We start from the raw sequence: 27,575 nt of genomic DNA on the forward strand, positions 1-27,575 counted from the left end.
CTGTTCCTTATGTATTGAAATGGAAACAGGAAATTTTATAATTTCTTTCCATTTTACGTACAGCCAGACCTGGAGTCTATCAATGCTGAAGGTAAAAGTCCACTCCAGCCAGCATGGTAGATTGGAAGTGCACTGAATTGGGGTTATCAGTGTAGCAGTAGTACCACCTGCGGTTGTTGAGTTCCAGGTGGCTCCTGAGCAGTTCAGGTGACTGTTCCCTGCAGCAGCTATGTCATATAGCCAGCAGCAGAGCTGCAGTCAGGGGCTGCTGTCTATCCAGATCCTCATGAGGGGAGGGAATAAGGCTTAATGAAAGTAACAAGCAAATCCTGCTGAGGCCAGAAACACTTGTTCCCAGGTACCCAGGTCAACTACATCCTAATTGTCAGGGTGTTCTGGGATCCTGGAGGAACCACTGGAACCTCCCATTTATGAATTAATCCTAAAGCTTCACTTTTGCTTGGCTACCCAGCATCTGTGGTGTGTGTCCTCCAGTTCTCATGGAAGAATTTAATCTGGCACTCACAAGGAAAGGAACACTGATGTCCTATATTATGGGGAACTGAGCACAAAGCTCTCTAAAAATGGATATCATTTTGTTTCTTTTGGTTTCATTTCATCCTCGTATGATTTTCATTTTCCTTATTTCAATTGCCTTTCACTTAAAGTACCTTTTCTTTGTATTTTACTGTTGTAGCATGTCCTGTTTCTTTTTTTCTTTTGTTATCTCATTCTTCTTCTTTTTCTCCTTTATATCCCATGCAGTTTTTCTCTAGCTTTTGAGAAGTGGCAATGTTCACTTTTAGTGCACTCTATTGGCCTCAGTACTTTTCATCGTATGGAAAATGTAAAACATGCAGTCTGATCCCGTTGTTCCAGTTATTTATTACTGGGGTAATAAAGCTTGTGCTTGGAGTTTCTTTTTGTTATATTAGATGCAGAGTGCATTTCACGGTCTAAATGACTAAGCACGTATAACCTAACACCCAGCTCCCCTCGCCTTTGACTGTTCAGATGGAAAAAGCAGAATTTAGGGTTAGAATTAACTGTATGTGATTCTTTCTCATCAGTGTTTGTTCAAGGTCGGATGTCATATTTTAAATAGCATTTATACTTTTTACATCAAATTAATGTTACCACTGAATTCCAGTTTTTGTTGTAGTTACTGTCTTACATTGGAATTGTTTCACTTTTGGTTAGGAATAATAGAAATATTACGAACAGCCCAAAGACTGGATTAGCAGTGTGAGGTTTGGAAGAAAATATTGTTCTCAGCTTGGCTCTACATTGGAAGTCATGCATTTCTCCTCTTCTTACTTTTCAGCTCATCTGCACTGCCTCGAGTCTAATTAATCAGCCATTATGTGGGTGAAGTTATTTCTACAAAAACTGTGCAGAATCCACAAAGGTCTGTTCTTGCCAAGTTACATGAAGCATTACTCCTGCAGAAGCCTGAGTCTGGCTACCTCCCAAATACCTGGACTAAAAAAGAAATAGCAGTGTTATTTATTATTATTTTAATTACAGAACTGACAGACTAAGGCCAGTGGGAGAAGAGACAGAAGCAGCAGTAGGAAATGTGTTTTTGTTTGTTTGTTTGTTTGTTTGTTTTTAATTCAAGCAAGATAGAAACAGTTGCAGGAAAAATGAACAAAACACTTTTTCCTTACCCTGCATTTTTTAGTATAGTGAAAATATGGTCTCAAGCCCTCCTCTCCACAGTCCGGTGATTTCACATATACTAGTATGCACTGAACATGTACAGACTAACCAGTTCAGCTTTGGGACTGTATGCACATATGTATTAGACCTTTTCATGTGTAGCATATGGTGTATCACATTATCTTACAACTATTATATAGTGGTATAAAAGTAGTCCACAGTTTGAACTGTACAAATGACTAGCAGTGGTGAAGCATTAGTTCCTCTGTCTGAAATCCCAATGTCACATCCATGCTGAACATGCATTTGGACATTCCCAAGGCAGGGCAGCACACCTCTTTGGCCAAGGAGCCGTGCTTGTTCTCATAATTACTCTTGCATTTAACACAGCTGATATTTTTGACAGAGTAGTGATAGCTATGAATTGGGGCTGCAACAATGAGATGTGAGAAATATGAGCTTTGGAGTCAATAGAAATTGACACAGTGTAGAAGGCTCGCTTATAGTGTCAAGGGGGAAATGCAAACAGAAACATAATTAAACAGTTATATCTACAAAATTAATCATAAGTTGGTTCCTTTCACAGTAACTGTTTCCTCTCAGCTCTAGACCAGAAATTCTGAAGCTCACTGATAGGCACTGCAAAATAATGTGGTACCATTTGCATTTTTCAGGTATAGCATAGAACAGGTAAATTTTAAATCTGTTGCTTGCAACATAAAGCAAATGCCTCTTTCTGAAACTCTTGTAAAAGAGTGCAAAAAATAACTTGGGATAAGAATAATTGGAAATGTGCTTCATCTTCCTGCTACTCTGAATTTCTCACTGCTTTGAGTAATCTCAAAAGCTTCCAGTACTTGATAAACCTCATGGCCAGCTGGGCCAAGTGAATCACTCCTCTGAAAAAAAAGGAGTTGCACAAGTGGCATATCTAGTTTCATTTTTGCCTGTGCGGTTCCATAGCTTCTTTTTGACAGAGTGCACCACATTATTAGTTAACTATCGTGTTACTATGTACTGGGGAGGATCATTCTGTCTGAATCTTAACTTCAAATTTGCACTGATTTTTAGTTTCTTGGATTCGGTTTTATTTCTTACCAATACCATAACCACTTGTGCTATACCATGCTACAGCTACAAGAGTCAGACTTTGAATACCACCTTAGTTTCCCCAGTGACTAGTGAACGCACTCAATAGCACGTAGTATGTCTGATCAGCTGTTTGCTCCTATTGAATTTCAAGTTTGGAGTAAAATCAGAACATGACCTAAGATATTTCCATAATCATTTTATTTTATCACCCCCAATTCCTCTTTTTCAGTATTAAATTTGTCATGGCCAATGTGTGTGTGTGACACACATCGTCCATCCATGAGTGGAATGCTAAATATCCTGTTACAATTCCTGTGGGATGTGTACTCCTTCGTGTGGATTTCAGAGGCCCCTTACAAGACATGTCTAGAAGTCTGACACCATGAAAAAGCTTCTGAATTTACACATTGCAACAGACAGTTGGTTTAAAGAGTGGGCAAAGTAAATGGCTGGCTGGCTGTCCTGCTGAGAAGTACATAGTGGTAAGGAAGCAAATTGCAATGTAAGATTTATTGTTTACCAGCAGTAGCTCTTGGCAAGAGGAATGAATCTATTTACAATAACAAATTAAGGGAGTTGTACTGGGTCAGACTCAATTTACATTCAGTTTCCAGCAGCTGTCAGTAGCGGATATCTAAAGAAGAATAGACAATAAGAACATGATAAACACAGCTAAAACTCCCCCTGTACTCCTGCCAGACTAAAACTATTCCTTTTGTTCAGAGGCCCTTGATGTATTTTTTCTACATACTTTTCTAATTGCCTTTTAATTCGCGTAGGTTTTTGATACCCTGCAACACCCTCAGTTACTGTATAGTGAGGCAGAAAATAAGTTTTCCCTCATCTTCATACATGTGACGATTTTATAGCTTCCTTCAAAAATTTTATCTCAGTGGAAGAACCTTATGTATTCAGTCACTCACTGCATAAAAACAATCCCTACTTGCTCTTCTCTGTATATTTTCTATTTCTAATACATTTTTTAGAAGTCATGGGACAAGAAACACGGGTTATTCAAATTGCAGGTGAACGTGGACTTTTAAAGTGTTGAGAGATGCTTTCTGCTTTGTTTTTCAGTCCTGAGAACCCTATCAACCACTTACTCTTTGTTAACTGAGCAGTGAGTAACATTTTCACGGGCCTACTGCAATTCCCTTTTATTGAGGAACTAGTATTTAATAGCCAGGAAACTGGGTAGAAAACAGACTAAAGCTACTCTTCGCGACCTGCAGAGCCCATTTCTTCCATATGTCTGCAGAGCATGGTCTTCTGGAGTTGCCTGTTAGCAGGCATCTTCCACTTAGTAATGCAGAAACGTTGCAGAAAGTTGCAGAAGGAAAAATATAGCTGTAAGGGAAAACTTCTCTGCAGCAAGAGATTATAGTGAGGGTACCAGGAGCACAGCAGATTGCATCAGTGATGAGGCAGTGGTTATGTTTCAACACATTACAGAGATATCAAAGGAAAGAAGATTTGGAAATAAGGGGACTGAAAATCTGGATTATATCTAAGTAATAAATAATCACAGTTAAATAGCTGTGTTACAGATGCTTCCATGAATATGGCAGGTGAACAAGGAAAAGTCTCCTTGCAATGGAAACACAAAACTAGGAGCAGGCCTGTGGTTCTCTGAGGAAATAAACAACATGCTTGCAGTGCTAAGAGGCACGTAGATCTGTCACTGAGGAAAGGCAGAGGTAAGGCAGAAGCACAATTTATAATGTTAGTGACAATATAAAGTATAAAACTTTAACTGTGCTGCCCTCTTCTGTGTATTAGATAAGGGAAAAGGACAGGGATTTTTAAATCTATCTTTTCTTACACAGAGAACTTTAGTTTTGTGTCCAAATGTGCATTTACAATGCTTAGAATAGCTGCATCTTATATAAGGCTCCTGGTAGTGACTGATGGTGACAGAATTGAAACATTGCTGTCCTTTTGCTTTAGGTGATGAAGTCTGATCTTGTTTCCCATGTAGGGAAAACTCTATTTCCCTTTCATTTCAAGAAATAAAAAAGCTTGAAGCCAAGACAAAAACTGACACTCACAGGGGAGACTTACAGATTTGAATTAGAAAGGCTTTACATTTCTTTATAACCCAGTGCAGAATTCATGGTTGTCTTCTTCCGTGGTGAGTGATGTCATGGAATCATTCATGTAAGATATGTAGGCATTTGGGTGTGAGAGATGTTAGCAACTGTTCCAGGAGAAACTCAGAATTTGTCTGGTTGGAATGTGCTGAGTTTGGCAAATTCCACATTTGCGTAACAACAGTAATAGGCATCTCTGCTTCTTGAAAATGTCTCATTTCCTGTTTTGCCTCTGCTGCTATTTATGATATTCTGATGAACACCTCCAAAATTCTTATTGTAGAGATATACTGGAATTGTATAGACTTCATTATTTTCACTTTAACTTATCAAAATTCTTTCTGATTTCGTTCTCGAAAAAGAATGTAATAATAATGATACGATTCATTATCTACCAGTTTCTCTCCAAAAAGTATAAGATGATCAAGATCCAGGCTCATGATAAACTACAAACAAGCGCAAATGTAGACTGAGATAACAGAATGATACAAAATGTGTACCCTATATAAAGAGGATTATAGGACACTACAGACATGAAAAACATTATTTTATAAAGGAAATGACACATCCCAAATGTATACCTTAATTTTAAAGCTAGCACAAACCAGAGTAAAATGAATCAAAACTTCAGTGATAGGACTCTGTCCTAAAGCTAAAACTGCAGAATCTTGTCTTTCATCAAGAATATTCTACACCCAAACCAGATGAAGTGAAGCAGATAAGATATTTTTTTCCCCATTCATCTTATTACTCACAGAATCAATACTTCGGTACCACATCTAGTGAATACCATGTCATCAAATCTTTGGAGAGGCAGCGGTATGCTGAGCTGCTGATCACATGGGGGAAGCGCCAGGGCGTTATTGCTCATGCTCTCAATCTCTGCATGTCTCATGCTTGGGGGCAGAGCTCCCTGTCAGAGATTTCTTTGACAGGCATATTACAATGTAAATCTTGGGGCCTTAGGTGTTTAAAATTGTCTTTCTTAATTTTCCAAATCATCAAAGCTACCTATATTCAAAGAAGGACTCAGTAATCAACACATTCTCTGGTGGTAATGAAATTCAGCGAATTCTTTGCCTTTCATGGCATTTTTCCTGGTTTACAATTTTGGAAACGAGATCAGAAACAGGCCTTGACAGTCTTTCCCTCTCTCTACACTTACTCACAGCAATAATTAACATTAACCAGGCAAACACTTCCTTGTCATCAGAGTCTTAGGTCAAAAGCATCGGGTCTGTGATTTCACTGCCTGCTCATGCACCCAGGGCTGTGAGGGAGAAATGCTCTTTATTCAGCAGTTAATGTCAAAAAGAATATGATGAATACAGTAAATTGCATTTCTTCAAAGGCTCTTTCTTTTCACACTCACCCTGCCCTCTGCATAATCCTTTCATAATCTCTACCAAAGAAAGGGCTATATATTTGCATTACTCCTCTGCTCGAGCACATCAGCACCACTAGAATCATTCAGATGAATCTACAGCCTTCTAAGGTAACAGCAGCACGTAGCTAGGCAACAAAAAAGAATATAGTATTTTTTCAGGAAGGAGGGCTTTTCTAGATGATCTCATACAGATGCAGTGCTTTTTGCCTTATAAGAAGAAAACTGTTCATTGGAGAAATGAGTCTGTTATCCTGTCATCGTCAAGTCATATCGATATATAGGCTTCCCTTGATGAGCGCTGAAAGAAAATAACAAGCCATCATATAATGTACTTATTTATTTCTCTGTATTTATTACATATTTGTAATTTGATTTACAGAAGCTGAAAGCCACAAATGATTTTATGGCAGATTTCATTAACCATCATCCTAATTAAAATGGAATGCTTCAATAATTACCAAGTCAGCTGAAATAAATTTTATCTCAGTTCAGCGCAAATTGTGTCAGCGTTGAAAAAGAGATTTTGTAAGTGGAAAAGGCATTCTGTTATATGTACAGTCCATCACTGTATGTAGTGACGGAGTGCTTGTGAGTGGTGCACACTGATTTTATGAATCTGAACAGATTCAGCTGAGTGAAAACCAAAAAATTGGTCTGGACTAATGGCTACAGCACAGGCACCGGATGCCTTTGTACCCCAGGCAGAGAAGCGGGCTGAGTAGCTCCCCATCTGACAGGTACAGTCTGGCTCACAGAGGACTTAGGAGGTGCCAAGACAGTTTCTGCTGTGTTGTGGCAACAGGAACTCAGGTTCTGGATAAAGACATTTGCCCCTGTTTCTCAGTGGGGTTTGTGCTGGTAGGGTCTCAGGACAGCCACTGACCCATGTGAAATCCTAGCACCATCTATTGGGGTAAGGCTAACCTGAGCATCATTGCAATCCACGATCACATCTGATGTGGCAAGTGGACATCACTTTCAGCTATCCCGTTTCCAATTTCTACATCACACTAATTTGACAATTTGTCTGTACTGTAATTTTATTTACTTGCAGAGCTGTCAAATCTTGTTTTACAGTCTGAGTGCAGCAGTGCAGCCTGCACGGCTGGGACAGGTCATACAAAGCAGTGGCACGATACCCAACAAGTGCCAGGAAAACATTCTCCATGGAGCAGGGAGGTCCCTCTCAAATTGTCCATGTTTGTGAAGGAACATGATCTGTACATTGCACTTTTTGTGGCACATATTTTTTCTGGTACAGACCTCAATGTAGTTGATCAGAGAGACATTACATCACAGTCTTGGCAGCTTTCATGTATGCATTTCCTCTCTTTGGCATGTTATTTTATTTGTATATTCCAGAGCCTGTTCTGTGGGATCATTTCCATTCTCCCCAGCTGGACTGAGCCACAATTCATACTATGTTGTCTCTTTCATCTTGTCATTCTGTGTGGTGTAACAGGGATTGCCCAGTTAGGCATGCAAGCCAAAAAAGACACAACTTACTTGCAGCCAGTGAAAGACTCAAGCAACTTTTAAGAGGATAAAGACTGAATGTCAGAAGAAGGCATGCCATCTTCATAGTGTTGATAGCAAAGTTTCTGCAGTTTTAAAGATTAGTAAAATATGTTGCAAGTATTAAACTAGTGTGATATATTAGCAGATGTGTATACAATCTGCATCTAAGCCGTAGTGTTTATTTATTGAGAAAAAATAAAAAAATAAAAAGGAAAATTATTAATTGTATGACCTGTTAACTGCTTGAGTACATCTGTGGAGCTAATGTTTAGACTGTAGATGAACTGAAATGTGTACATGCAAATGGCAATGGCATATGCATTTGAAATAAAGCTTTTGAGATTGAGGTTAAAGCTAATAAAACGTTTACTTCTTGTTTGCAAAATAAAACGAACTCTCCATTTTTTTGCTAGGGATGGTCCAATATTCTTCTTGCCAACAAAAATAAATATACGACAAGACTTCATCAGTTATACGCTAAAAATATAGTCCAGAGTATAACCTCAATTAAAGCTGTCAGTTTGCAGGATCAGACCCAGAATGGTGAGTTTGAAGGGAAAGGGAAGAAGTTTTTTAAATAACAGATCCTATTTCAAGCTCCTAGTCAATTTTTGTCAATAGTAATAATCACTAATAAACTAGAATTTGACAGGCTTTTTTCATTATTGACTTATGTCTTCCAAAAAAACAAAAATGTCCAAAATGTATTGCTATGAAAATGTCAGTACAAATTTGTACAGAAACAATTTGTGTGACTCATTCCTAATCATTATCTTCTGTCCGCCTCAAAAATAATTGTGTTCTTAAAAAAGTTGGCTGCAATGTTAATAAAACTGTTTATTTTCAGATTTTTGGTAGTAAAACTAGTTTTGTTCTATTAAAACAGGGGAAAATTGAATATGTTGGCATTTACTGGTTTTCCCTGCAAGCGTTTCAGATGATGTGGATGATTTATTTGTCAGAGTGACAAAAACAAATATTGCTGCTTAGATACCTTCACAATCCTTAGACAGAGCATGTGCCAACTCTTCCTTTAGCAAAAGTGTAGAGAAATAAAGCTGCCAGGCATCCTGGGGTTAAGCAAATTGCTGACAATGTACTGAGGTTATTTTGGTCAAAGACATGTGTGACACATCAGATGGGAACCCAGATGAAACTAATTCGGGTAGATCAGGAAAAAAATTGCTATGATAAACCATCATCCCAAAGCTACACGAAAATAATGGAGAGAACCATATCCAGATGAGAGAGTTTGGCAGTCTTGGAAGACTTGTTGCTTGGGTCTTCCTGCTTGGCCCAGTGTGGGCACAGCTGCCGTCCACGCTCTCTTTGGCCACAGTAGTTATGGTTTTGGCAAAGTGTGCATCTTCCTTTGTCAAATTAAAGCATTAGTTTTACATAGATACTTGTCCTCTTGCTCCTCTTTTCTCTGGCTACTGTTTGTGAGGAAGGGGCTTGGATTTATCTACATTGGGACAGCAAAGGCTTTCCTGTTACCTGCTGCAGTATGAGGGCACTTGGGATGGGCTGTGTAACAGCCCAGTAAGAGAGGGTAGAGGGAACAGAAAGCCAGAGTGAAGCTCATAGCTTGTTTCACATTGCTGTATCACCCTTCCTGACATTACCACCACACAGGACACAGAAGGGTGGGACATGCCTAGCATGAAGTCATGGAAGCTCTCAGTTCCCCTCCAAGTGGGAGGTCACAGCCTCCAGCAAGCAGCTCTAGAAACTCATGGATCTATCTCCATGGTGCCACAGCCTGAGGCTGGGGACATCCCCAGATATGGGTAGCACAGTGAGGTGTTGTGTGGCCCTGCCATTTTCTTATCTTTCTCTTTTCCTCCCAAAGCTCCAGGGCAGCAGCTGCTCCCGATTCCCATGTTACATTTATTCCACAGACATGATGGAAATTATCTTCTGCCCTGTTCTCTCCCTCCAACCCTGTGCATGGAGCTGAGCTTAAGGCAGGAGCCAGGGACTATTAACTTGTAAAGAGCACATCTTTGGCATCTGAATCTTGTGTGTGCTGCGGTAAGATGCTGAAAAGCACCAAAACGGATGAGACAACTGGCAAATTACTCAGTGACCCTGATGAGTGTGTGGAATGAAGCTGGGACAGCAGGGCTTCCAACCATCCAAACAACCAGGATGTTTTTACCACTGCAGACAGGGCTGTTCCTTTCATCCACAAAGTAAAGTTAAACAATGGAGATAACCTGCCACAGGATGCAAAAGTTCTTTATAGGTAAGACATGAAGTAAGAAGTACATGAACAGATAATAAAAAGTACACAAGAAAGTTATAGAACTTGGCAGCATATATATTCTGCAACTACTGAAGTGCACTGAACAAAATGAGGGCTCTTTGCTACTTGTATGTTTGGTAAAATGTTTTGTATTTTCAGTATCTCATGGAAGGAAGAAAGGTTTTATATGCTTTCTGTCAAATGTTGCTGGCAAATGGTTGTGAGGCACACCAGCAGACTTAGATACACAGGTAATAGCCTCAATTTCCCGTTTTTTTCTCTTTGTTGATACTTTCCATAGTAACATTTGAAAGATTTTGCTATAAACATTACTTTTGTTTAAGGAAAAAAGTTGAGTCTGCCACTAGTTCAGTCTGTATTTACGCCAAACTGCATTTCATAAGGGAGAGAAAAGTGGTATAGTTATCTGCTTGACAGGCTACAGGGAAATGTTTTTAACAGCTATTAAAAAGAAAAAATTGTAAAACATGTAGTTTATAATTCAATGCTCCAGGGGGAGATTCTTATCAAAGCACTTTATTGATGTAAACACATCAATCTTGAGCATGACTGGAAGACCAAAGTAACATTTTATTTTTTTAACTAACTGTTCCCAGTGTGTAGTACACATTGCTCCATGCAAGGAACAGGGGAAATATTGTTCACTTAAGTGCAAAGTTCTTCCTGTCACTTCTATGGACAGTTCAGTTGCATCTCTGGATACAAAGCTGCTGAAATGCTTTCTAGCTGCTCATAATGAAACTGGGGGATGAAGAGTCTTCAGATGTTTCAGATTGTTGGTACCAGACAGCAGTGACAGTACGAGAGCAGCTAGAAAGTCTTGTTTCCTCTCAGGGAGCAGGATTGTGCATGGAGGCCCGAGTACGTGCAGAGTGGCAGAGCCCAAGATGCACAAACTGTGTCGGTCTGCTGGCTCAAACACACGGCAGGTTACTCTAGTGCACAACAGAGCCAGTGGCCCTAGGGACCTCTTGTCACAATGTTTGCAGATTGAGAGTAACATGTGCCATTTAGCCACTCCTGGAGGACTCTGCCTAGAGCCTAGGAATGTGAAACATGTCTGCTTCTGGCATTTTTCCTGGATTTGAATGAGGCTGTTTGTATTCAACACAGCTGCTCTAAAGGGTCATATTTTCTGATGGAATGTATCTCATTACAAAGCATTCCAGAGACTAAATTTAGGGATAGGGTTTTTTTTTGGGGGTGGGGGGAAAAGAAGTCTGAAAATAAATACTTGTAACAGATTAATGTTTTTGTCTCCCACTTACTCTCCATACAGCAGGAGCCAGCTAATGATCATTAAAACCAGGGAACGGAAGATTTTTGCTGAAACTGGCAGTGCATTATCATTCAGCAAGAATTCAAGCTGAGGGAGCCCCCTACAGGAAGAGCTGTGATCTCAAGCAAAGTAACTGGTTTGTCCTTTCTCTTGTTGCTATCATCTCATAAATGTATCATCCACGTCATTTAAAGAAACATGCCAGATCCAAAGTTATGGACCTCTCCATTCTTAAGTAGCAGATATCAGACTTTTTCTCTGATACTACACGGTAGAGTCCCTTTATTGAAAAGTCACCCCCCAACTATGTACTATAAACAACCACATACCATTGCTTCTCTGAAAAGGTAAGCGGTGAAAAGTACACCCCTAGGGTTAGTTACTGTGTATAACATGACTTGTGAGGCAAGTGCTAACACCCCAGTAAATTATTTAATATTATTATTATGTAGTGGTGAAGGCTAAGCAATAGAGATTCAATAAAACATAATTTACTGATTCCTTCTGTTTGATGTGCAGGTTGAAGCAATCTGTATGCAGCTTACTCGTCCTTCTGTTCCCCCCCTCCCCCGCCTCACTGTTCCATTTCTGTCCTCCCCAAAATCTGGGAGGGCAATATCCATTTTCTGTTAAAAACAAACAAAACAAACAAAAATAAACAAAACCACAAACAAACAAAAAACACAAACAGATCAAACAAGCATATTGCCTGTGTGTTGCCTGCATGCATTGCCATGGTTGAAGTTTTCATTTGTGGTGCAAAGGCTGGCAGCATCAGGACTAATCATTTCAGTGATTTGGCAAGAGAGGCGGAGAGGAAAGAATATTAACAGCTGGGTCATTCTGCTACTTCCCCATTATTAATACCACATAAATATTGTCTTTATTTACAGTTTCATTCAAATGTCCAAGGAAGTGCTGATCATTCAAAGGATGCTAAGCCAAATGATCAGATTAAAGCTGCTGCAGAGTTGGCCTTCTGTAGAAGCCCTGTGCAAACTGGGTGAGTCACTTCTAAAACTGGAAGATTTATTTCTGTTATATTTTGCTGTCTGACTTTCTGCCTTGTACTTGAATCACCACTGCTTCAGTTTCGTCAGCTCCTCAACACAGGCTGGCCTGGTCTACCAGGCTTTGGTTTACATAATGTTCATAAGGTTTACCCTTTTTAAAATAGCATCCAAGATCCTCCAAGAGAAAATACTGAAATGTAAAGCATTACCATCACACATCTACTTTTTTTAAAAAAAGTATACTAGTTGCTCTTTAGATAATTGATGATGATGAAGATACTGAATAATTGATACGTAGTATTGCATGTTTGCACCAAAATACAGGATTGTTAAAGGCTGTTATATTTCCCCATGGACCAGGTTGGAAACAACTCTTGCAAAAGTTTTAATTAATAATGGAATTCTATCTTAATGAATTTCTATATTGTCAGTTTCTACCAAAAGACAACAGTTTAGTAAGCACCATGTCTCCTAGAACAGAAAGGGAAGCATAGGCTAGGTATTAATGCTAAATCTGAATATGTTTAAAGCAAAGCTTCTGATTTAGCTGGAACTTTACCAGGAAAGACTTTCAGCATTGAATAGCTGGACTGTCTGTACTGAAAAATATGAATGACTCCCTCCTGTCAGGTGTAAGGGAGTGACAGGTGAAGAAAACCAAATCAAACCAAACCCAAAACAAAAATTCAAAGATACTTGGTACTCATAGATAAAGGTATTTGCTACAAGTAATGAGTAAGAAAAAAAGTAAATCACATTTTAAACAGATCTAGAGCCCTTCCTGTTTGGCTAGTCCAAGATGAGATAATAAAAACACAAGCAGATGATTTAGAATCGTTTACACTTATTGTTACAGATGTTTTACAACTTTGCATACATGAACTTGTTAAAATCCTGATGTATGAAGCAAAAATTATATTATCAGTCCAAAACAATCATATGAGTATAAAAATTTTTAACTGCTATTTAGCTTGGTGGACTTGTGAAACCCAGTATGCAAAATCTGTTCCTAAAATGAAGTTTAATTATCTTTGGATAGTGAGAAACCTGTTAAAAACAGGTTTAAACCTTTTTAAAGTAAGTCCAGAAAAAAAAATCCTACCAGTGCAATAACTAATAAACTTGAAAACCCAATTTTCATTATGTTTTTGTAGCTGCCTACAAGCTAATTTCCCCCATACTGTTTTTTGTAGAAATAATGAAACATTTATTTGAGAAAATCCAAGTGATTTTATTTTGCTCATAGATACATGTATAGTGAAATGCTAGCATCACCACTTATATACAAAATCCATTTAACACAGCAGAATATACCGGTGATTTCCTGATCCGGCAATTATGATCGGGCAGACAGACACTGATTCACCACTTCCAGTAAATGAGAGTTTTCCAAAGCAGCTGCTACACGTTCTTTATCAGCAAGCTGTTTATTAACTGTGCAGAAAAAAATACCCCCAAAAACTGGTCAAAACATTGGTATAGAATGTCTTTTTAGAAGCATTTTACATTGCAACATAATCGCACCGTTGCTATGTAACTCAGACTACTAATTCTGTAGATGCTAAGTGCACCACAGAGTTGTGGTCTCAAGTCAAAGCTACCATATTACCTCAAGTTAAACCAGCAAGTTATTTATGATTCATCAGCAGAGATCTGTACATGTATAGGTTCAACAGGAGAAGAAATTTACCCCAGCCTTGCCCCTTTTTCTGAGCCCTCCAAGCAAATCAATAATAACATGAGAGCACAGGTTGTCCAAGGAGTTGTTTAAAGTAAAGTAAAAAACATTTCTAAATTTCATTATTACTCATGCCTGTTCTGTAACATCCCCCTGAAGGGGCTTGGTGCATGTAAAGTCCCAGATACCAAACAGTTGCTCCGCAGGTGGAAAAATGTATATTCTCTCTAATTTTCAAGATTAGTGAAAAAAAAACACACAAGAGAACACTAAAAAGCTTACCAGCATGCTCAGAGGCATGTGTTCCTGGTGTTATATGAACATCCAACTTAAAAAGCATCAAGAAAGAAAAAGGTGTCCAGTTAACAAAACATTGGAAGTTTAAAGTAAAACTATTTAATGAAGAAAATACAGCAATAACAAGACAAAACAAAAAAGACATTCTTGCCAATGCCAGATACTCTACACTGCAGCATAAAACCAGGTCTAAAATCAAGAAGCCTCAAGATCTCCTCCCATGCCATGCTGTAGAGGCCAGCAGGTACCTTCCCATCATAACCCCACTCACCTATGACATGGCCATCACAGAACTGGAACTCTGCACCCATTTTTCAGTTTAGTTCCTTCCCCAATTCCTAGAGTGTTTCCCTCCCCCATAATACAAAAGAAAAAAGCTCTGGTTATTTTATGCTGTAAGTTAGCTAGCTGGTTTTTAAACACCATTCCTCCCTTGTGCTTTCAGAGTGATTTCATTACTCACCTTAAATCTCTCTGGCAGAGATCTGATCAATTTTACTTTGATGGACAGGCCGATTAACGTCGCCATGCTGCAGTGGGGAATCGTGGGGGTGAACTCCACTGCCACGGTGCTCTCGGCATCGTTCACCTGTTAGAAAGCAAGCAAATAATTCCTGTGTGCAAAGCTCGCTGCCTTCACCCCAGCTAGCTGGAGGCACGTTGTGTGCAACACAGCTTGAAGCTGTGCTTTGCTGCTTGGGGGTTCTTCACTGCTTTAAAGACTGCTAATGCAGTAGTTAGCTAATAATAAACCTCTTCTCATGGCACAAAACCAAACAACCAAACATCCTCACACAAACAAACAACCAGAAACAAAGCAAAAGAGAACAAGAAACCTCACTTTAACTCGAACTTGCTCAACAACATTCAGCTCCTCCAGGGTGAGGGGGTGCTCGGGATCGTTGATGGAGCGGATGAGATGTGTCAGGTTAAGGAAAGGGCACTGTCCTGTGTCCTGTCCCTGATCCTGATCCTGCCCTGCCCTGCCCTGCCCCCCTGTCCTGTACCCTGCCCTGCCCCGGCCTGGCCTGGCCCGGCCCTCCCGTCAGGATATCGAAGATCTCCCGGTCGTCGATAGAATCGGGCAGCTCGTCGTCCTCCTCCCTCGCCGTCACGGGCCGTTCCCCGGAGCGGCGGTAGATGAGGGGGTTGGCGTTCTCCAGCGGCGCCCCGCCGGCCGGGCCCACCATGGCGGGAGGTGGCGGAAGGAGCCCGGCCGCCCTTCGGCGCCGTACCGGGCGGGCGGAGCCGCGCTGAGGGGAGCGGGGCGGCCCCGCTGCCTGTGCGGGAGCGCCCTCGTGTGGGCAAGCGGCGTGCTGCCGTGCACAGCCCTCGTAACGGGGTTAACGCGCTGTGATCACGCTGTAGTACATCATCTGTTTCAGACTTTCTGCTGTATGTCTGATTTCTCCTCACAAAAAAAAAAGTGATGTGTAGGTTTTTGTTGTTGTTACTCAGGTGACACCTTGCTGCCTGCATCAAGTCGTAGTTATCGAGGCAAGGTATGTCCTACAATGCATGTTTGCACAGTTCCGAGTGAAATTTGTGAGAAATTTTCACACATCTCCACAACTAGCACAACACAGAGACTTAGGAACTATATAAGAAATGGCATGTAGCTCTGAATTCTCTTGCACTGTAATTTTTGGATCATTTATGATCAGGATTGGGTAACAATTAGGTAAGTTACACTAAGGGATTGTATTTGCATTTCATATCAATTACAGCTCTGAAAGTGCTTAATGCAGTGTATGTTTGGAAGGGAATTTAGCTGCACTCCCTACCAAGAGGGCAGTCCTCAGGGACCTTTGTACTAATATCTTCCGTGTAAAAACAGGAAAAATATCTGGAATGCAAGTAGAGGAAAAAATGTCTCCTCAAAGCCAGATTTCTTTGCTTTGTACCTTAGTTTGTAGTATAACATTCATCACTTGTGGAATAGAAGGTGAGATACAAAATCTTTTGTAACTGCTGATGGGGAAGCAACTGCATTAGCAAGTACAGGGTAGTAGTTTTCAAAGGCAGTACATCTCTCATACTTGTGTTAGCAATCTGCAAAAGTATCCTAATAATCTCAATGCAAAAGTGACTGTTTTTGCAGGAGGAAACCAATTCTGAGATGGTTTTATGAAAATAATAAAAGGCCTTGTTTCTTAAATAGTAGAAATCAGAACATTTGTGAATTACCTAAACTATTTTGAAAATCTTTTGTTGGATGGTAAATAGAAGACGTTAATGATTTTGACAGTTACTGCTTCCTCTGAAATTGTTTTTAAGATTTATAATGTTGCACACTGAATAAACTGTCCTACCTAGCTCCAGTTGTCATAAGTGGAGCCAGTTATGGAAATGTTTGGCAAGGGGTGTCTGTCATTGCACAAAACTTGAACAAAATTGAACAAGCTGAAATCTTCTAAATAAAGGAGCTGGTAAAAAAATGCTTCACTGAAAAATCTGATAGTTATGAAGATGCAACTTAATTATTTTTCTTATGTGTAATCTAGGACAGAAGGCTGCTGAACCAGAAGTGACTATTGCGCATGGACGGCTCAGAGGAAAACAAGCAAACGTGAAGGGGACAGATAGACTTGTAAACGTTTTCCTTGGGATTCCTTTTGCAAAAGCACCAGTTGGATCCTTGAGGTTTTCCCCACCTGAACCACCTGAACCCTGGAAGGATCTGAGAGATGCAACTTCCTACCCACCACTGTGAGAGCCATTCAGTTTATTTATATATAAGACTTGCTCATGTTTGTCAGCGTTGTGTTTATTAGCGTACAAATATCTGATTCTAAGTAAGGCGCTTGGATTGACTGGTAGTGAAATATTTTGTAAGGCCTGTGGGACTAGGAAGTATAAAGAATACCTGGTAAATTCCTTTATTTGGAAATCCAGTTTTCTCATTATACTATTCTGAATTAATTAATCTTTTAAAGTAAAAGTACAGAGCTATGTTTTTACAGTTGACACCTCTAACTGTATATAAATAACACAAAGTTGAAGCACCATGTGGAAATTCAGTCTGATAAAGAAAATGTGTTTTGTTTATCATTGTTACATCATTGGTATTGCAGTTTTATTACTAATAGTCACATTTTCTTTCTTTTGTAAAGATGTCCTCAAGATCTGGCCATGTTGAAAAAAGCTGAAAAAAATTATCAAGAAAAACACATTCCATTCCGAACTTCTGAGGACTGTTTGTATCTAAATGTTTACAGCCCTGCTGGTTCACACGAGAAAGACAAATTACCTGTACGTAAACCTATTGTGCAAACTTGTGTTGTACAAAGTTTGCATCTAATCATGGCTCCTAAATCGCTTAATTGCTTTTGAAAATATTATTCTCCATTAGTAAGAATAATATTATACAAAATTCACAGTCCACCAACTTAAAATTCGGTTCCCATTGACTTTCAGAGGTTAGAAGTTCCTAATTCTTTGATGTTGTCTCCCTCTTTCAAATGAAATCTGCTGAGCAATTTATAAAAGTATGTCTTACCCTTTTCTCTCGAAGGTAATGGTATGGATCCATGGAGGCAATTTTGTTTTTGGTGGTGCTTCTAGGTATGATGGTTCTGCCCTATCAGCCTATGAGAATGTCGTGGTAGTAATAATTCAGTACAGACTTGGACTGCTTGGATTCTTCTGGTAAGATGACCTGATCCACTTTTTACTAAACACTTTCTATCTTGTGTAAAGCATGGATAATTTTGTTTTCTAAATTGACTGAACTTGTACACCAGCTTCCCACTGGTACAGTGGTTTAAGTGTATGCAGTTAACTGAAATCCAGACATGAGGTCATTAAGAATGTAGTCCTTAAATTCCATTTGCATTGCCATCTGAATACAGCCTACTACCAAATCATAGTTGGGATTATTTGTTTCTCTATAGGGTTTTCCATTTTGCCATTAACTCTGTCCATTGATGCATAAAACAAAAATCCATATAATGTAAAGGCCAGGTATCCATCTGTGCATGGATGAACAATAGAGGTCAGTAAGTAAGTGGGTCTTAGATCTGACTATGAAGGGCTTTAGATCAGTAAATACAGATCTCTCCTTGGCCAAATAGGGCACTTCGCACAAACTGTAAATTGTTAGGGTTAATATTGTCTGATATTAGAAGAACTATTACTTTTCCTGAGAAGTTAGCTTATACTGCTTTTCTTTCAGTACTGGTGATGAACATGCTCGTGGGAACTGGGCACTTTTGGACCAAGTAGCAGCTCTTCATTGGATCCAAGAAAATATTGAACAATTTGGTGGAGATCCAGGATCTGTCACACTCTTTGGTGTATCTGCAGGATCTTGCTCTATTTATGCACATGTAAGCATGCAATAGATATACTAAAAAGTAAAGTCTTAAAAAAAATCTTCAGTAGTAAACTCAACTAGTGTAACATTTAATGCTTATTCCAGTTTTTGAAAATAAAATTAGTAGCACATTGCTCTAAGTCTGGACACTTTTTCTGTAAGCATATAAAAGTGTTTATTTCCCCACTGAATGTAGCAACCTAGTTGGGCAAAAAGTCATGGGATAAGGACCATTATGTAGTATAAATACTTTCTGTTCTTCCCTTTTTGGCAGGTTATGTCTCCTTTGTCTAAGGGTCTCTTTCATAAAGCAATATCAGAGAGTGGAATTCTAATCCCCCCTAATAAAAATTCACTTCTTTCAGCAGATCTTAAGGTAGGCTCATTTTTGCATTTTAAAGTCATTGTAACATAAAATATTTCTTATATCCGATTCTTTCCTTAAAAGAAAAAGAGGAAAATCTGATTGCATATTGTGCAAAAAAGTTGATTTAAATTTATTTTCAAGGCGTATCTATAGATACATAGTTTAGCACTAAGTAAGTTTTTAATCCAAATAGTCCATTTATTTTCAATCTTACCATGGTCATTTGGTGTTAGAAATAGATTGTATGGTTATGTGATTATAATGTCTGTGGGTAGGTTTAAGTATTTTCAATTACACACATGCCCATCTAGGCATATACCCATTTTCGTGCATACTGTCACTTACACAGTGACTGTGGAATTTATTATGGGAAGTTTAATTAGAATTCAGAAGAGGTACTCGATTTTTATTCAGCTATGGTCTTTTATGGAGGACTTTTACTTCAAATAAAGACCATCAAAACAACAATAAAAAGCCTTGAAATTAAATTCCTCTTTAAAAGTATCTTTGTATTTCTCTTCCTGAACCAGTAGTCAGTAATAATGTCAAAATCACAAGCTGATTCTCTGAATTTTCTTATTTGATTTATGTCACAACTTAGTATTATCTCAACAGCAAGGTTTGTTATAGAACAATGAATGGAAATATAGCAAGAAAGAGTACACAGGAATGATTTGACTTCATGATCTAATTGTAGTATTTCTAGGAAAATAAAGTACTTCAAGATCTATCAATCTCACCTAAACTAGGCTTTGTTTAAAGCTGCTAATAGTACTGTGTATAATAATTTTCTGCATATAAATTCCTCAGAGACTACCTCATAGCTAACAGTTCTTGTCTTTGTTAATAACTTTCAGAAAATTGCAAGTATATTTAAGTGTGGGACTAGTAGTTCACTTTCACTCATAAACTGCTTGAGGAACCAAGAAGCAATGGATATTATCTCTAACAGTACGGTAGGTGAAATTTTACTTACAGATTTTTTTAATGGCACACTTATGGTTCATCTTCTGAATGGAGTTAATAATTGGCCTGTTCCAAAGTTTATTTTTCTGAATTTTTGTTAAAGTACACCCTATATATTCAAATAATTTCACAGAGTATTTTTACAGAATTTTTAATGAAGCACCTGTAAAGTTGTGAGCAAGACCTGAGCACACATTTCAATGCTAGTTGGAAACGGAACAGGATCAGGAAATGGTTAAATTGCTCCTTAACATGCCAAAACCAGGCTAGCATTTCATACTCTCGTGCAAAACTCTAAATGTATGTTACAGTGGCTGTATATACCTAGATTTCTGAAAGTTCTTTTTTGCATTTGGAACATTAAATGTGGATGTTTTATTATGTGTTTTGAAGGAAAAAGGAAAATACTATTGACAAGTAATTTGATTTTTTTTTTTTTCTGCTCATTCAGGAAATCCAGCTTCTACCCTTAGTTTTGGATGGAGTATTCCTTCATAAGTCGCCTGAAGAGATATTGACTGGAAAGGAGTTTAATATGGTCCCACTGATGATAGGAGTCTCCAACAATGAATTTGGGTGGAACATTAGATCTGTAATTTAATGTCTATTCTTCATTTTTTGGAATGTTTGTATTAACAGATGCAGGCAACTCTGAGAAGAGTAGGTGAGGTGTTCGCTGGTAGTATACCTTTTATGTATGCATTGTTGAAAATATATACAAGGTCAATTTTGCCTGAGTTATGATTCTGTGGTGACCCAGAACCAGCTGGTCACAAAACAGTGAGATAGGCTCCATCCTGCAAGCTGAACTATATGAACATCCTTGGATCTTCAATATTATACACTATTTTCTCTTCCTAAAATCATCCAGGCAGAGGAAGGAAAAATAATGCAGCAGTCAAGAGTTTATTCCTCATAGAAAAATAAAAAGAATTATTTCCCCCACAACAAACACACAATATAAAAGATTGATACACAAGATGTTTAAAATGCTACAGTGATCACTGTAAGCAGCTTACCCCTTATGTCCTGAACTCTGATGACTGCTGGTTATTTCATTGCCCCTGTGTTCCTTGTTATCATGTAGAAAGACCAATTGGCTGAAAATCTCAGATGGGAACAGAGGATGGGGTTAACGTGGGTGTCCATCCCACTCTCAGTGCATAAATTCTTTTGCACACAAATTCCATGGGTGACTCCAAGAGAGCAGTTGCTATACAGTGCAGCAAACCGCAGGGGGTGGATTTGTGAATTTTCTTTATAATATGATGCTTCAAAAATCAACAACATCAGTTAGAATAAAGTGGAGTAAAGTTGTTTCAAAACAAAACCTTGGAGAAGTTGAATGGCTGCCATAACATTATTTTTTTCTGTGCAGACATCACCAATACCAGGTTTGAAGGAAGTGAAAGATAAAAAATCAATCACTTCAACATTAGAGTTTCTACTACCAATGATGGTAAGAATTGTTGTACTAATCCAAATTAAGATGTAAAACCTCTTTTTAATGCATATACCAGATTTGTGAAATTTAGTATTCTCTAATTTCCTGGTTGAGCCGTATTTTACTAGGGCTCGAAGTAACATTATGCTTTGAGAAGAGTCCCAGCAAAGTTGACAGGACTGCAGTGTATGGAGCTAATCAGAAATAGGATTGAGTCAGACCTAGGTTTTGGGAAATACACTTTTTCTTCTAGACCTCAGAACCAACGTTTTTATGTTATGTATTTGTTTGTAGGATTACGGTAATAGTACCCCTAATCCTACAGTAGTTGATGTCTAATTGCCTAGCAGATGGGTTTCAGGTCAGGATTTTTCAATAAATTAAATGTAGCTTTTAAAATAGTTTTCAAAAATACTTTGCACTCCTTGCTTTGAAATGTATCATTCAAGCAGTAAATTGTAACACTAACAACTTAAGCTATGTTTAGAGATCCTGTTGGTCTTGCTCTGTAGTCCAATAGAATCATAGGATCATTTATTCAGTTTTGGGCCCCTCTCTACAAGAAGGTCACACGTCAAGGTGCTGGAGCATGTCCAGAGAAGGGCAACAAAGCTGGTTAAGGGTCTAGAGAACAAGTATTATGAGGAGCAGCTGTGGGAGCTGGGTTTGGTTAGCTTAGAGAAAAGGAAGCTCAGGGGAGACCTTATCGCACTCCACAATTACCTGTGGAGTAAAGGTAAAGGAGGCTATGGTGAGGTGGGGATCATTCTCTTCTCCCAAGCACTAAGTGTTAAAGCGTGAGGCCTTAAGTTGTGCCAGGGGAGTTTTAGTTTGGATATTTGAAAAAAATTCTTCACTGAAAGGGTTGTGAAGTATTGGAACAGGCTGCCCAGGGAACTAGTTGAGTCACCATCCCTAGAGGTCTTCAAAATTGTGTAGATGCAGTGCTTAGTGACATGGTTTAACAGTGGACTTGGCAGTGCTAGGTTAAAGGTTGGACCAGAATAGTAAACACAGCTTTCAAGGACTCAACCGGCTTTTGTAATTCCTCTCTCTTATCTTCTGAAGAAAAGAGATGCCAAAGGCATTATCAATATGGAGGAAATTCCAAGCTTCTGGAGCCTCATTGGTTCCTACAGAGTCTTAACCCATATAAATCTGTTGTAAACTTGACCTGAGGTTTGTTGTGTTGTTTTGTTTTGTTTCACCGGAAGCCTAAAGAGGTTTTATTTGCCATCATACTTTCACATCAATGTGGGTGCTACCCTGCATTTTTGTGCCTTTGCAGAATCTCTGAAGTTTAAAAGATGACATTTTTAGATTGATATTTTTTTCTGGTTGCTTCTTGTTCCACCTTTTTCTCTTAGGATTTACCAGCAGAGTTATTGCCTATGATAATGGATGAGTATCTGGGAAACACAGATGATCCTGCTGAGCTACGGGACCAATTTCTCGACTTGCTGGGGGATGTAGGATTTGTCATGCCATCCATTAAAGCATTGAATTATCACAAGGGTGAGCTAGTGAATTCTAGCTAGTGAGCAGTCTCAAAATAGTACATTCAAACCTCTTTCTGCATGCTAGATGAAAAAATATAGGAGAAAATCCTGTCGTGTAGGCAGCCCTTCTTGAAATTCCCACAGGGAACTTTGAGAGTGAAGAGTGATTTAGGTGTGCAGGACCATGGCAAGCAAGTGACACCTTTACCTTTGTACTAGTGTCTTGGACTTGTGTTCATACTCACAATATATTGAGAGCAGAGCATGATAACACAGGTACATGGTTTCTAAGTGAAGTACACAAGCTTAAAAAATAATTTAAAATAATAAAAAATAAAGGAACCAGGACTGTCTTTTGGCCCAATGCTACATGGGAAATCAGCAGCTCTGTAGTTAAGATTTTAGGGTATTTAAGTGTAGGCAAGCCATTCCAAAATATCCAGAACTGGAAAATAATTGGATTTTACTTTGTTTTCTGTAGGTATTCCTGGGGTGATTTTTCATTTTCTTAATGCTGTACATTCTTCATTTTGAATTAAAAGTAAAAATACATGTCTGAGTGTAATGTTACATTTAGAAATGTGCCAGGTCACCTATAAAGCTTTGGGCGTACTGAAAGGAATATTTTAAGCAGCCAATGTGAGATGTAATTTATGCACCTCTCCTCTAATTCTCTAAGTGTTACATATTCTAGAGTCTGGAGCTCCTACCTACTTCTTTGAATATCAGCATCGGCCCACTGCATACTGGGATATTAAACCGGAGTATGTGAAAGCTGATCATGGAGATGAAGTTGGCTTTGTCTTTGGAGGACCGTATCTGGCAGGTGATATAGGCCTACGCGGTAAGGAATGGAACATCATTGTTCATTTCTAAATTACTCACATAATACTGACATTATTTGGCATTGCTACTTCCATTTCAATCAGACTAAAGTGCACATATTAGTAGTGAGACCAAAGTATAACCCTTTTTCCTGTTTGATTTTGTTTAATGTTAGTTTACTGTCTTCACCATTCTTTATCACATACAAACTGCTGTTTCTGGACCACAAGAAGTTATGTATGCTGTAAACAATTTAGCAAATAATGATGTCTTCTAGCAAATTTTCTGTCATTATACTGGCACTGTTTGTGAATTTGCCAAATAGTTTTGGTTGAAAAACAAATCAAGGGTAAGATCAGTTAAGCTGGCAGGGAATTAGCAAGGTACTCAGGAAATTTCCCATGAAATCCGACTGCCTGTCAGGGCCCAGAGAATGGGGTATGATCTATTCGCAGAGTGTTCCAGCTTGTGTTGATTACAGCAAGGCTGGGACTCCAGTGTTTCACTTCCACATGAAAATATAATAGTTAGGTTAAAGACTATTTTCTACCATGACTCATTAACCAACATGGAACTGGTCTGCTGAGGAAGGATTAAGGGTGTACTCCCAAAATTACATGTGCTTGAGCAGTTTGGGCATTCTTATAGGATTTTAGAAATGTGGACTCTGGTTCCTTCAGGAAGAATCTCATGTTGCCACAGGCCAAATGAATGTGCTAATCACTAAACAGTTAAATAAAAAATGCCATGTCCTCAGGAATGTTACAAATCCAGCACTTTCCTTTAATTTCATATGTCTAAAGCAATAATACTCAGAAGAGAGTCTTTTCTTTCTCATGATACAGATTTTCTTATTCTGAAAAAGAAACACAAAAATATTTTAAGTGGAATTCACCATTTATTTTTCTGCTTTTATTTTTTGCCATTTTCACGGTAGTTCATAGTCTTTTTCAAAGTCCACATAAATGAAAGCATTTCCTTTTACTCCACTGAACTTTGGAGCAACCCAGCTATGTTGTAAAAAGTATTCATTAATCTATTACTAGAGCTTTTTGATTTTGCTTGTATTTTGTGTCTGTTTATTACTTATGAGTTCCTATACTAGAGAAAACTATACACTTCTTTTTCTATTTGCCCAACTTTACTGAAAGCATTAAAATATCAAATTTTTTCATGATATGTTGAGTTGTATTTAACATTAAACACAGTAACTAAACTTGCTTTCACAGAATTGATAGGAGAGGACATATGAGTAAGTACTTTTAGATTAATATTCTTAAAATATCGAGATGTGGAATGACATCCTTTTGGATCAGAATGAAGAAACCTTGCCTAGTCACAGTCTAAATAACAGATGAAATTTCAGTCCCACTACACTAGGATGAGATCTATGAAACTAAACCACGTGGCCCATTTCTTGAGTTGTAATGGGACTTGGAAGAGATGGATTTATTTTTTTTTTTCCAGTTATGCTTCTGGTTTCCTGGAAGGGTACAGAAAAATTGCTCTATTTCATTGTATCTAAACTCCCCTATTTGTAGAATAAGGGTAATAATGCTGATCTCATTCATAAAAAGTGATGAAATCTCCTAATGATTGCTGGATTACTAATACATTTCAGGTGTGGTGCTTTTGATGTAACCAGGAAGTTTTGTCGAGACCAACATATTCACAGACTGAAATGCTGCTTGTGTAGCAACATGGTTTTGATTTTTGCCTCCTATAATAATTGTTTTACATTTTGTTTCTCAGATGAAGCTACAGAGGAAGAAAAAAACCTTAGCAAAACGCTAATGAAGTACTGGGCTAACTTTGCTCGAAATGGGTGAGAATGAGATTCATGACAGATAATATTACAAAAGTAATTTAGCTACTTTGTACTGACCCCCTAGTGAATCACTTGTGCTGTTGTTTCATTCTTAATTGCTGTGATTGAATTCCCCAGTGGACTGGAGAGGGTATTCACTCTTTCTTTCTTATTGTTTACAGAGATCCTAATGGGGAAGGTTTGGTTGAATGGCCATCTTATAACCTAAATGAAGAATACTTGCAGATAAACCTAAAACAAAAGAAAGCCAGAAAGTTGAAGGAAAAGAAGGTAGACTTCTGGAAAAAGATGATGTTTGAACAGACAAATAACAAAAGAATGGAAAACGGGAAGGTTAATTCAGAGTTATAATTTATAGTTTAAACGTACATAATAGGCATACTATTAGGATAGCAAAAGAAATTACTTCAAATATTTTTGAGGATAAGATAATGTGTCCATTCCTTTCACGTTTTCTTCACAGTTGTCATATTTATGATTATTCACTGTAACAATTCCGATGGGCATATTTCCACTTTGTGATCCTTTAATTTTTCCTGGGTTCATGTCCACAACAGAAGCCTCACTTATTAAATGTAGTTACCAGATTTCCCTGCTGCTCAGGTTTTTCTATAGCTTTGCCATGATTGAAGAGGGAATGTAGCAGTAACATGTTTTAATAAAGTTAAATCAATAAAGACCTGATTTGCAAGTAAAACTGTCTTTGTTACATCAAGTGTATCAGTGGTGTTACAAAAGTTTTGGTCTGATTCACATATAGAAACGTCCTCTGTGAAGAAAAAATGAAACTAAATAAGTACTTCTCTATAAATCAGTTTTACAACTGAGATAGTTTGTTTCTGACTGTTGTGATACATAGTCTGTTACAGTAGTGCAGTGCTGGAATTAAGACTCCTCTCAAATGTTAGAAAAGAGAAAAATAATCTCTACTACCTCCATTGTTTTCCTTCTAAATTTAGCAATAACTACTTTAGAAGGATCAGCTGTGGTAACATAAAGTGTAAGCTTTCTGTCTTTTCCTTGGTTCTTTACATTGTGCACCAGGCTGTTCTCTGTGCCTCCAGTCAGTTCCAGGTTCTCTGCACAGGTCACAGGCCTTCATTTACCAGAATTACTCCAGTGCTCTTACCAGCTGATATGCTCATGGACTGCCAAGAACAAGTCTTAACACATCATTTCAGTGTTGCAAAGATCTTCTATGCCATGTCATGTTGCTTCCTATGTCTGACCCCTAGGCTGCTCCAGCTATCCCAGCCATATTCCTGACCATACTGCTACCTCCCAGCAGCATTACGCCGCACAGTAGATCCTACAGGGATGCCCACACATTTACCCACCCCCACCCCACCCTTTCTTTAATCTGTATCTCTGGAATAATTTAAGATCATTCCCAGCTAGTCTAGTCATGTCTTACAGTAACTAACTGGACATCCCTTCTTTCTGAATGACTTTATTGGAATAAATAGGGTGGGGTTTCCTATGTTATTCTGCCCACGTTCTGTTGCCAGTCAGAATTCAGGAGATCAGGTTAGACTGTTAGCATAACTGCTGTTTTGGTAAGTGAGAATTCCTGGTAAGAGTCTGTCCATTGTCCTTTGTTTTAGCTAAAGTGTTTTGTGAAGGGAATATAATCTCAAAGTAGTCTTGAAAGATTTTAATTGTACACATAGTACCCCTGAGGGGCTGTACCTTTCCCTTTAAAAGGAGACAAACAGGCAGCATTGTATGTATATGTACAGAATATATGCTTGTGTTGTACACTGCATGCAGATGTGCAGTGGAACTGACTTTTTACATACAGGCACAGCACTAAAATAACTTACACTGGAAAATGTGAAGAGATTTTATTCCAATCTGCTTAGGGGTGAGTGCTCTGAAAATCTGTCCCATCCCAGAAATATTCTGGTGAGAGATTACCGTGTGCTAAAGAGAAAGTGTTACAGCTGTAAAAGCTCTAGCTTCATAGACTGTAGCTCTAAGTTTTACATGCTCCAGCTTCATTTAGTCTTCATCAGGGGATGAGTTTTAAAAAAATAAAAATAAACT

General features: G+C 38.5%; 2 protein-coding genes and 1 long non-coding RNA gene across 3 annotated transcripts; 2 read left to right on the forward strand and 1 right to left on the reverse strand.

Annotated features, from left to right (window-relative positions):
- The first annotated feature begins 727 nt into the window (after positions 1-727).
- Positions 728-12,243, forward strand: LOC121076773. The gene is made up of 4 exons (XR_005823702.1): positions 728-8,292; positions 9,602-9,997; positions 11,298-11,433; positions 12,191-12,243. It is a non-coding gene; the product is annotated as an uncharacterized LOC121076773 (long non-coding RNA).
- A 1,282-nt stretch (positions 12,244-13,525) lies between these two features.
- Positions 13,526-15,555, reverse strand: CIAO2B (cytosolic iron-sulfur assembly component 2B). The gene is made up of 5 exons (XM_040571376.1): positions 15,340-15,555; positions 15,127-15,206; positions 14,749-14,874; positions 14,271-14,316; positions 13,526-13,744 (listed from the first exon to the last, which is right to left on the reverse strand). The coding sequence occupies exons 1-5, from the start codon at positions 15,473-15,475 to the stop codon at positions 13,647-13,649; spliced, it is 486 nt and encodes a 161-aa protein (XP_040427310.1). The 5' UTR covers positions 15,476-15,555; the 3' UTR covers positions 13,526-13,646.
- Positions 15,556-16,111: 556 nt separating this feature from the next.
- Positions 16,112-26,626, forward strand: LOC121076821 (fatty acyl-CoA hydrolase precursor, medium chain-like). Its single transcript, XM_040571425.1, has 13 exons — positions 16,112-16,230; positions 16,790-16,994; positions 17,399-17,537; positions 17,800-17,933; positions 18,460-18,613; positions 18,875-18,976; positions 19,825-19,923; positions 20,385-20,525; positions 21,312-21,392; positions 22,745-22,892; positions 23,571-23,720; positions 25,454-25,526; positions 25,691-26,626. Exons 1-13 carry the CDS (start codon positions 16,137-16,139, stop codon positions 25,878-25,880), a joined length of 1,710 nt encoding a protein of 569 aa, XP_040427359.1. The 5' UTR covers positions 16,112-16,136; the 3' UTR covers positions 25,881-26,626.
- The last annotated feature ends 949 nt before the right edge of the window (positions 26,627-27,575 follow it).

This window comes from Cygnus olor, chromosome 12 (genome assembly GCF_009769625.2).
Source record: "Cygnus olor isolate bCygOlo1 chromosome 12, bCygOlo1.pri.v2, whole genome shotgun sequence".
Lineage (NCBI taxonomy): Eukaryota > Metazoa > Chordata > Aves > Anseriformes > Anatidae > Cygnus > Cygnus olor.

Coding starts and splice junctions, on each gene's coding strand:
- CIAO2B (XM_040571376.1), bottom strand. CDS start 15,475: ATGGTGGGCCCGGCCGGCGGGGCGCCGCTGGAGAACGCCAACCCCCTC. Junction 15,207..15,339: donor CGACGACCGGGAGATCTTCG/ATATCCTGACGG, acceptor TTAACCTGACAC/ATCTCATCCGCTCCATCAAC. Junction 14,875..15,126: donor TTGAGCAAGTTCGAGTTAAA/GTGAGGTTTCTT, acceptor GCTTTCTAACAG/GTGAACGATGCCGAGAGCAC.
- LOC121076821 (XM_040571425.1), top strand. CDS start 16,137: ATGCAAGTAGAGGAAAAAATGTCTCCTCAAAGCCAGATTTCTTTGCTT. Junction 21,393..22,744: donor AGTTTCTACTACCAATGATG/GTAAGAATTGTT, acceptor TTTTTCTCTTAG/GATTTACCAGCAGAGTTATT. Junction 23,721..25,453: donor AGGTGATATAGGCCTACGCG/GTAAGGAATGGA, acceptor TTTGTTTCTCAG/ATGAAGCTACAGAGGAAGAA.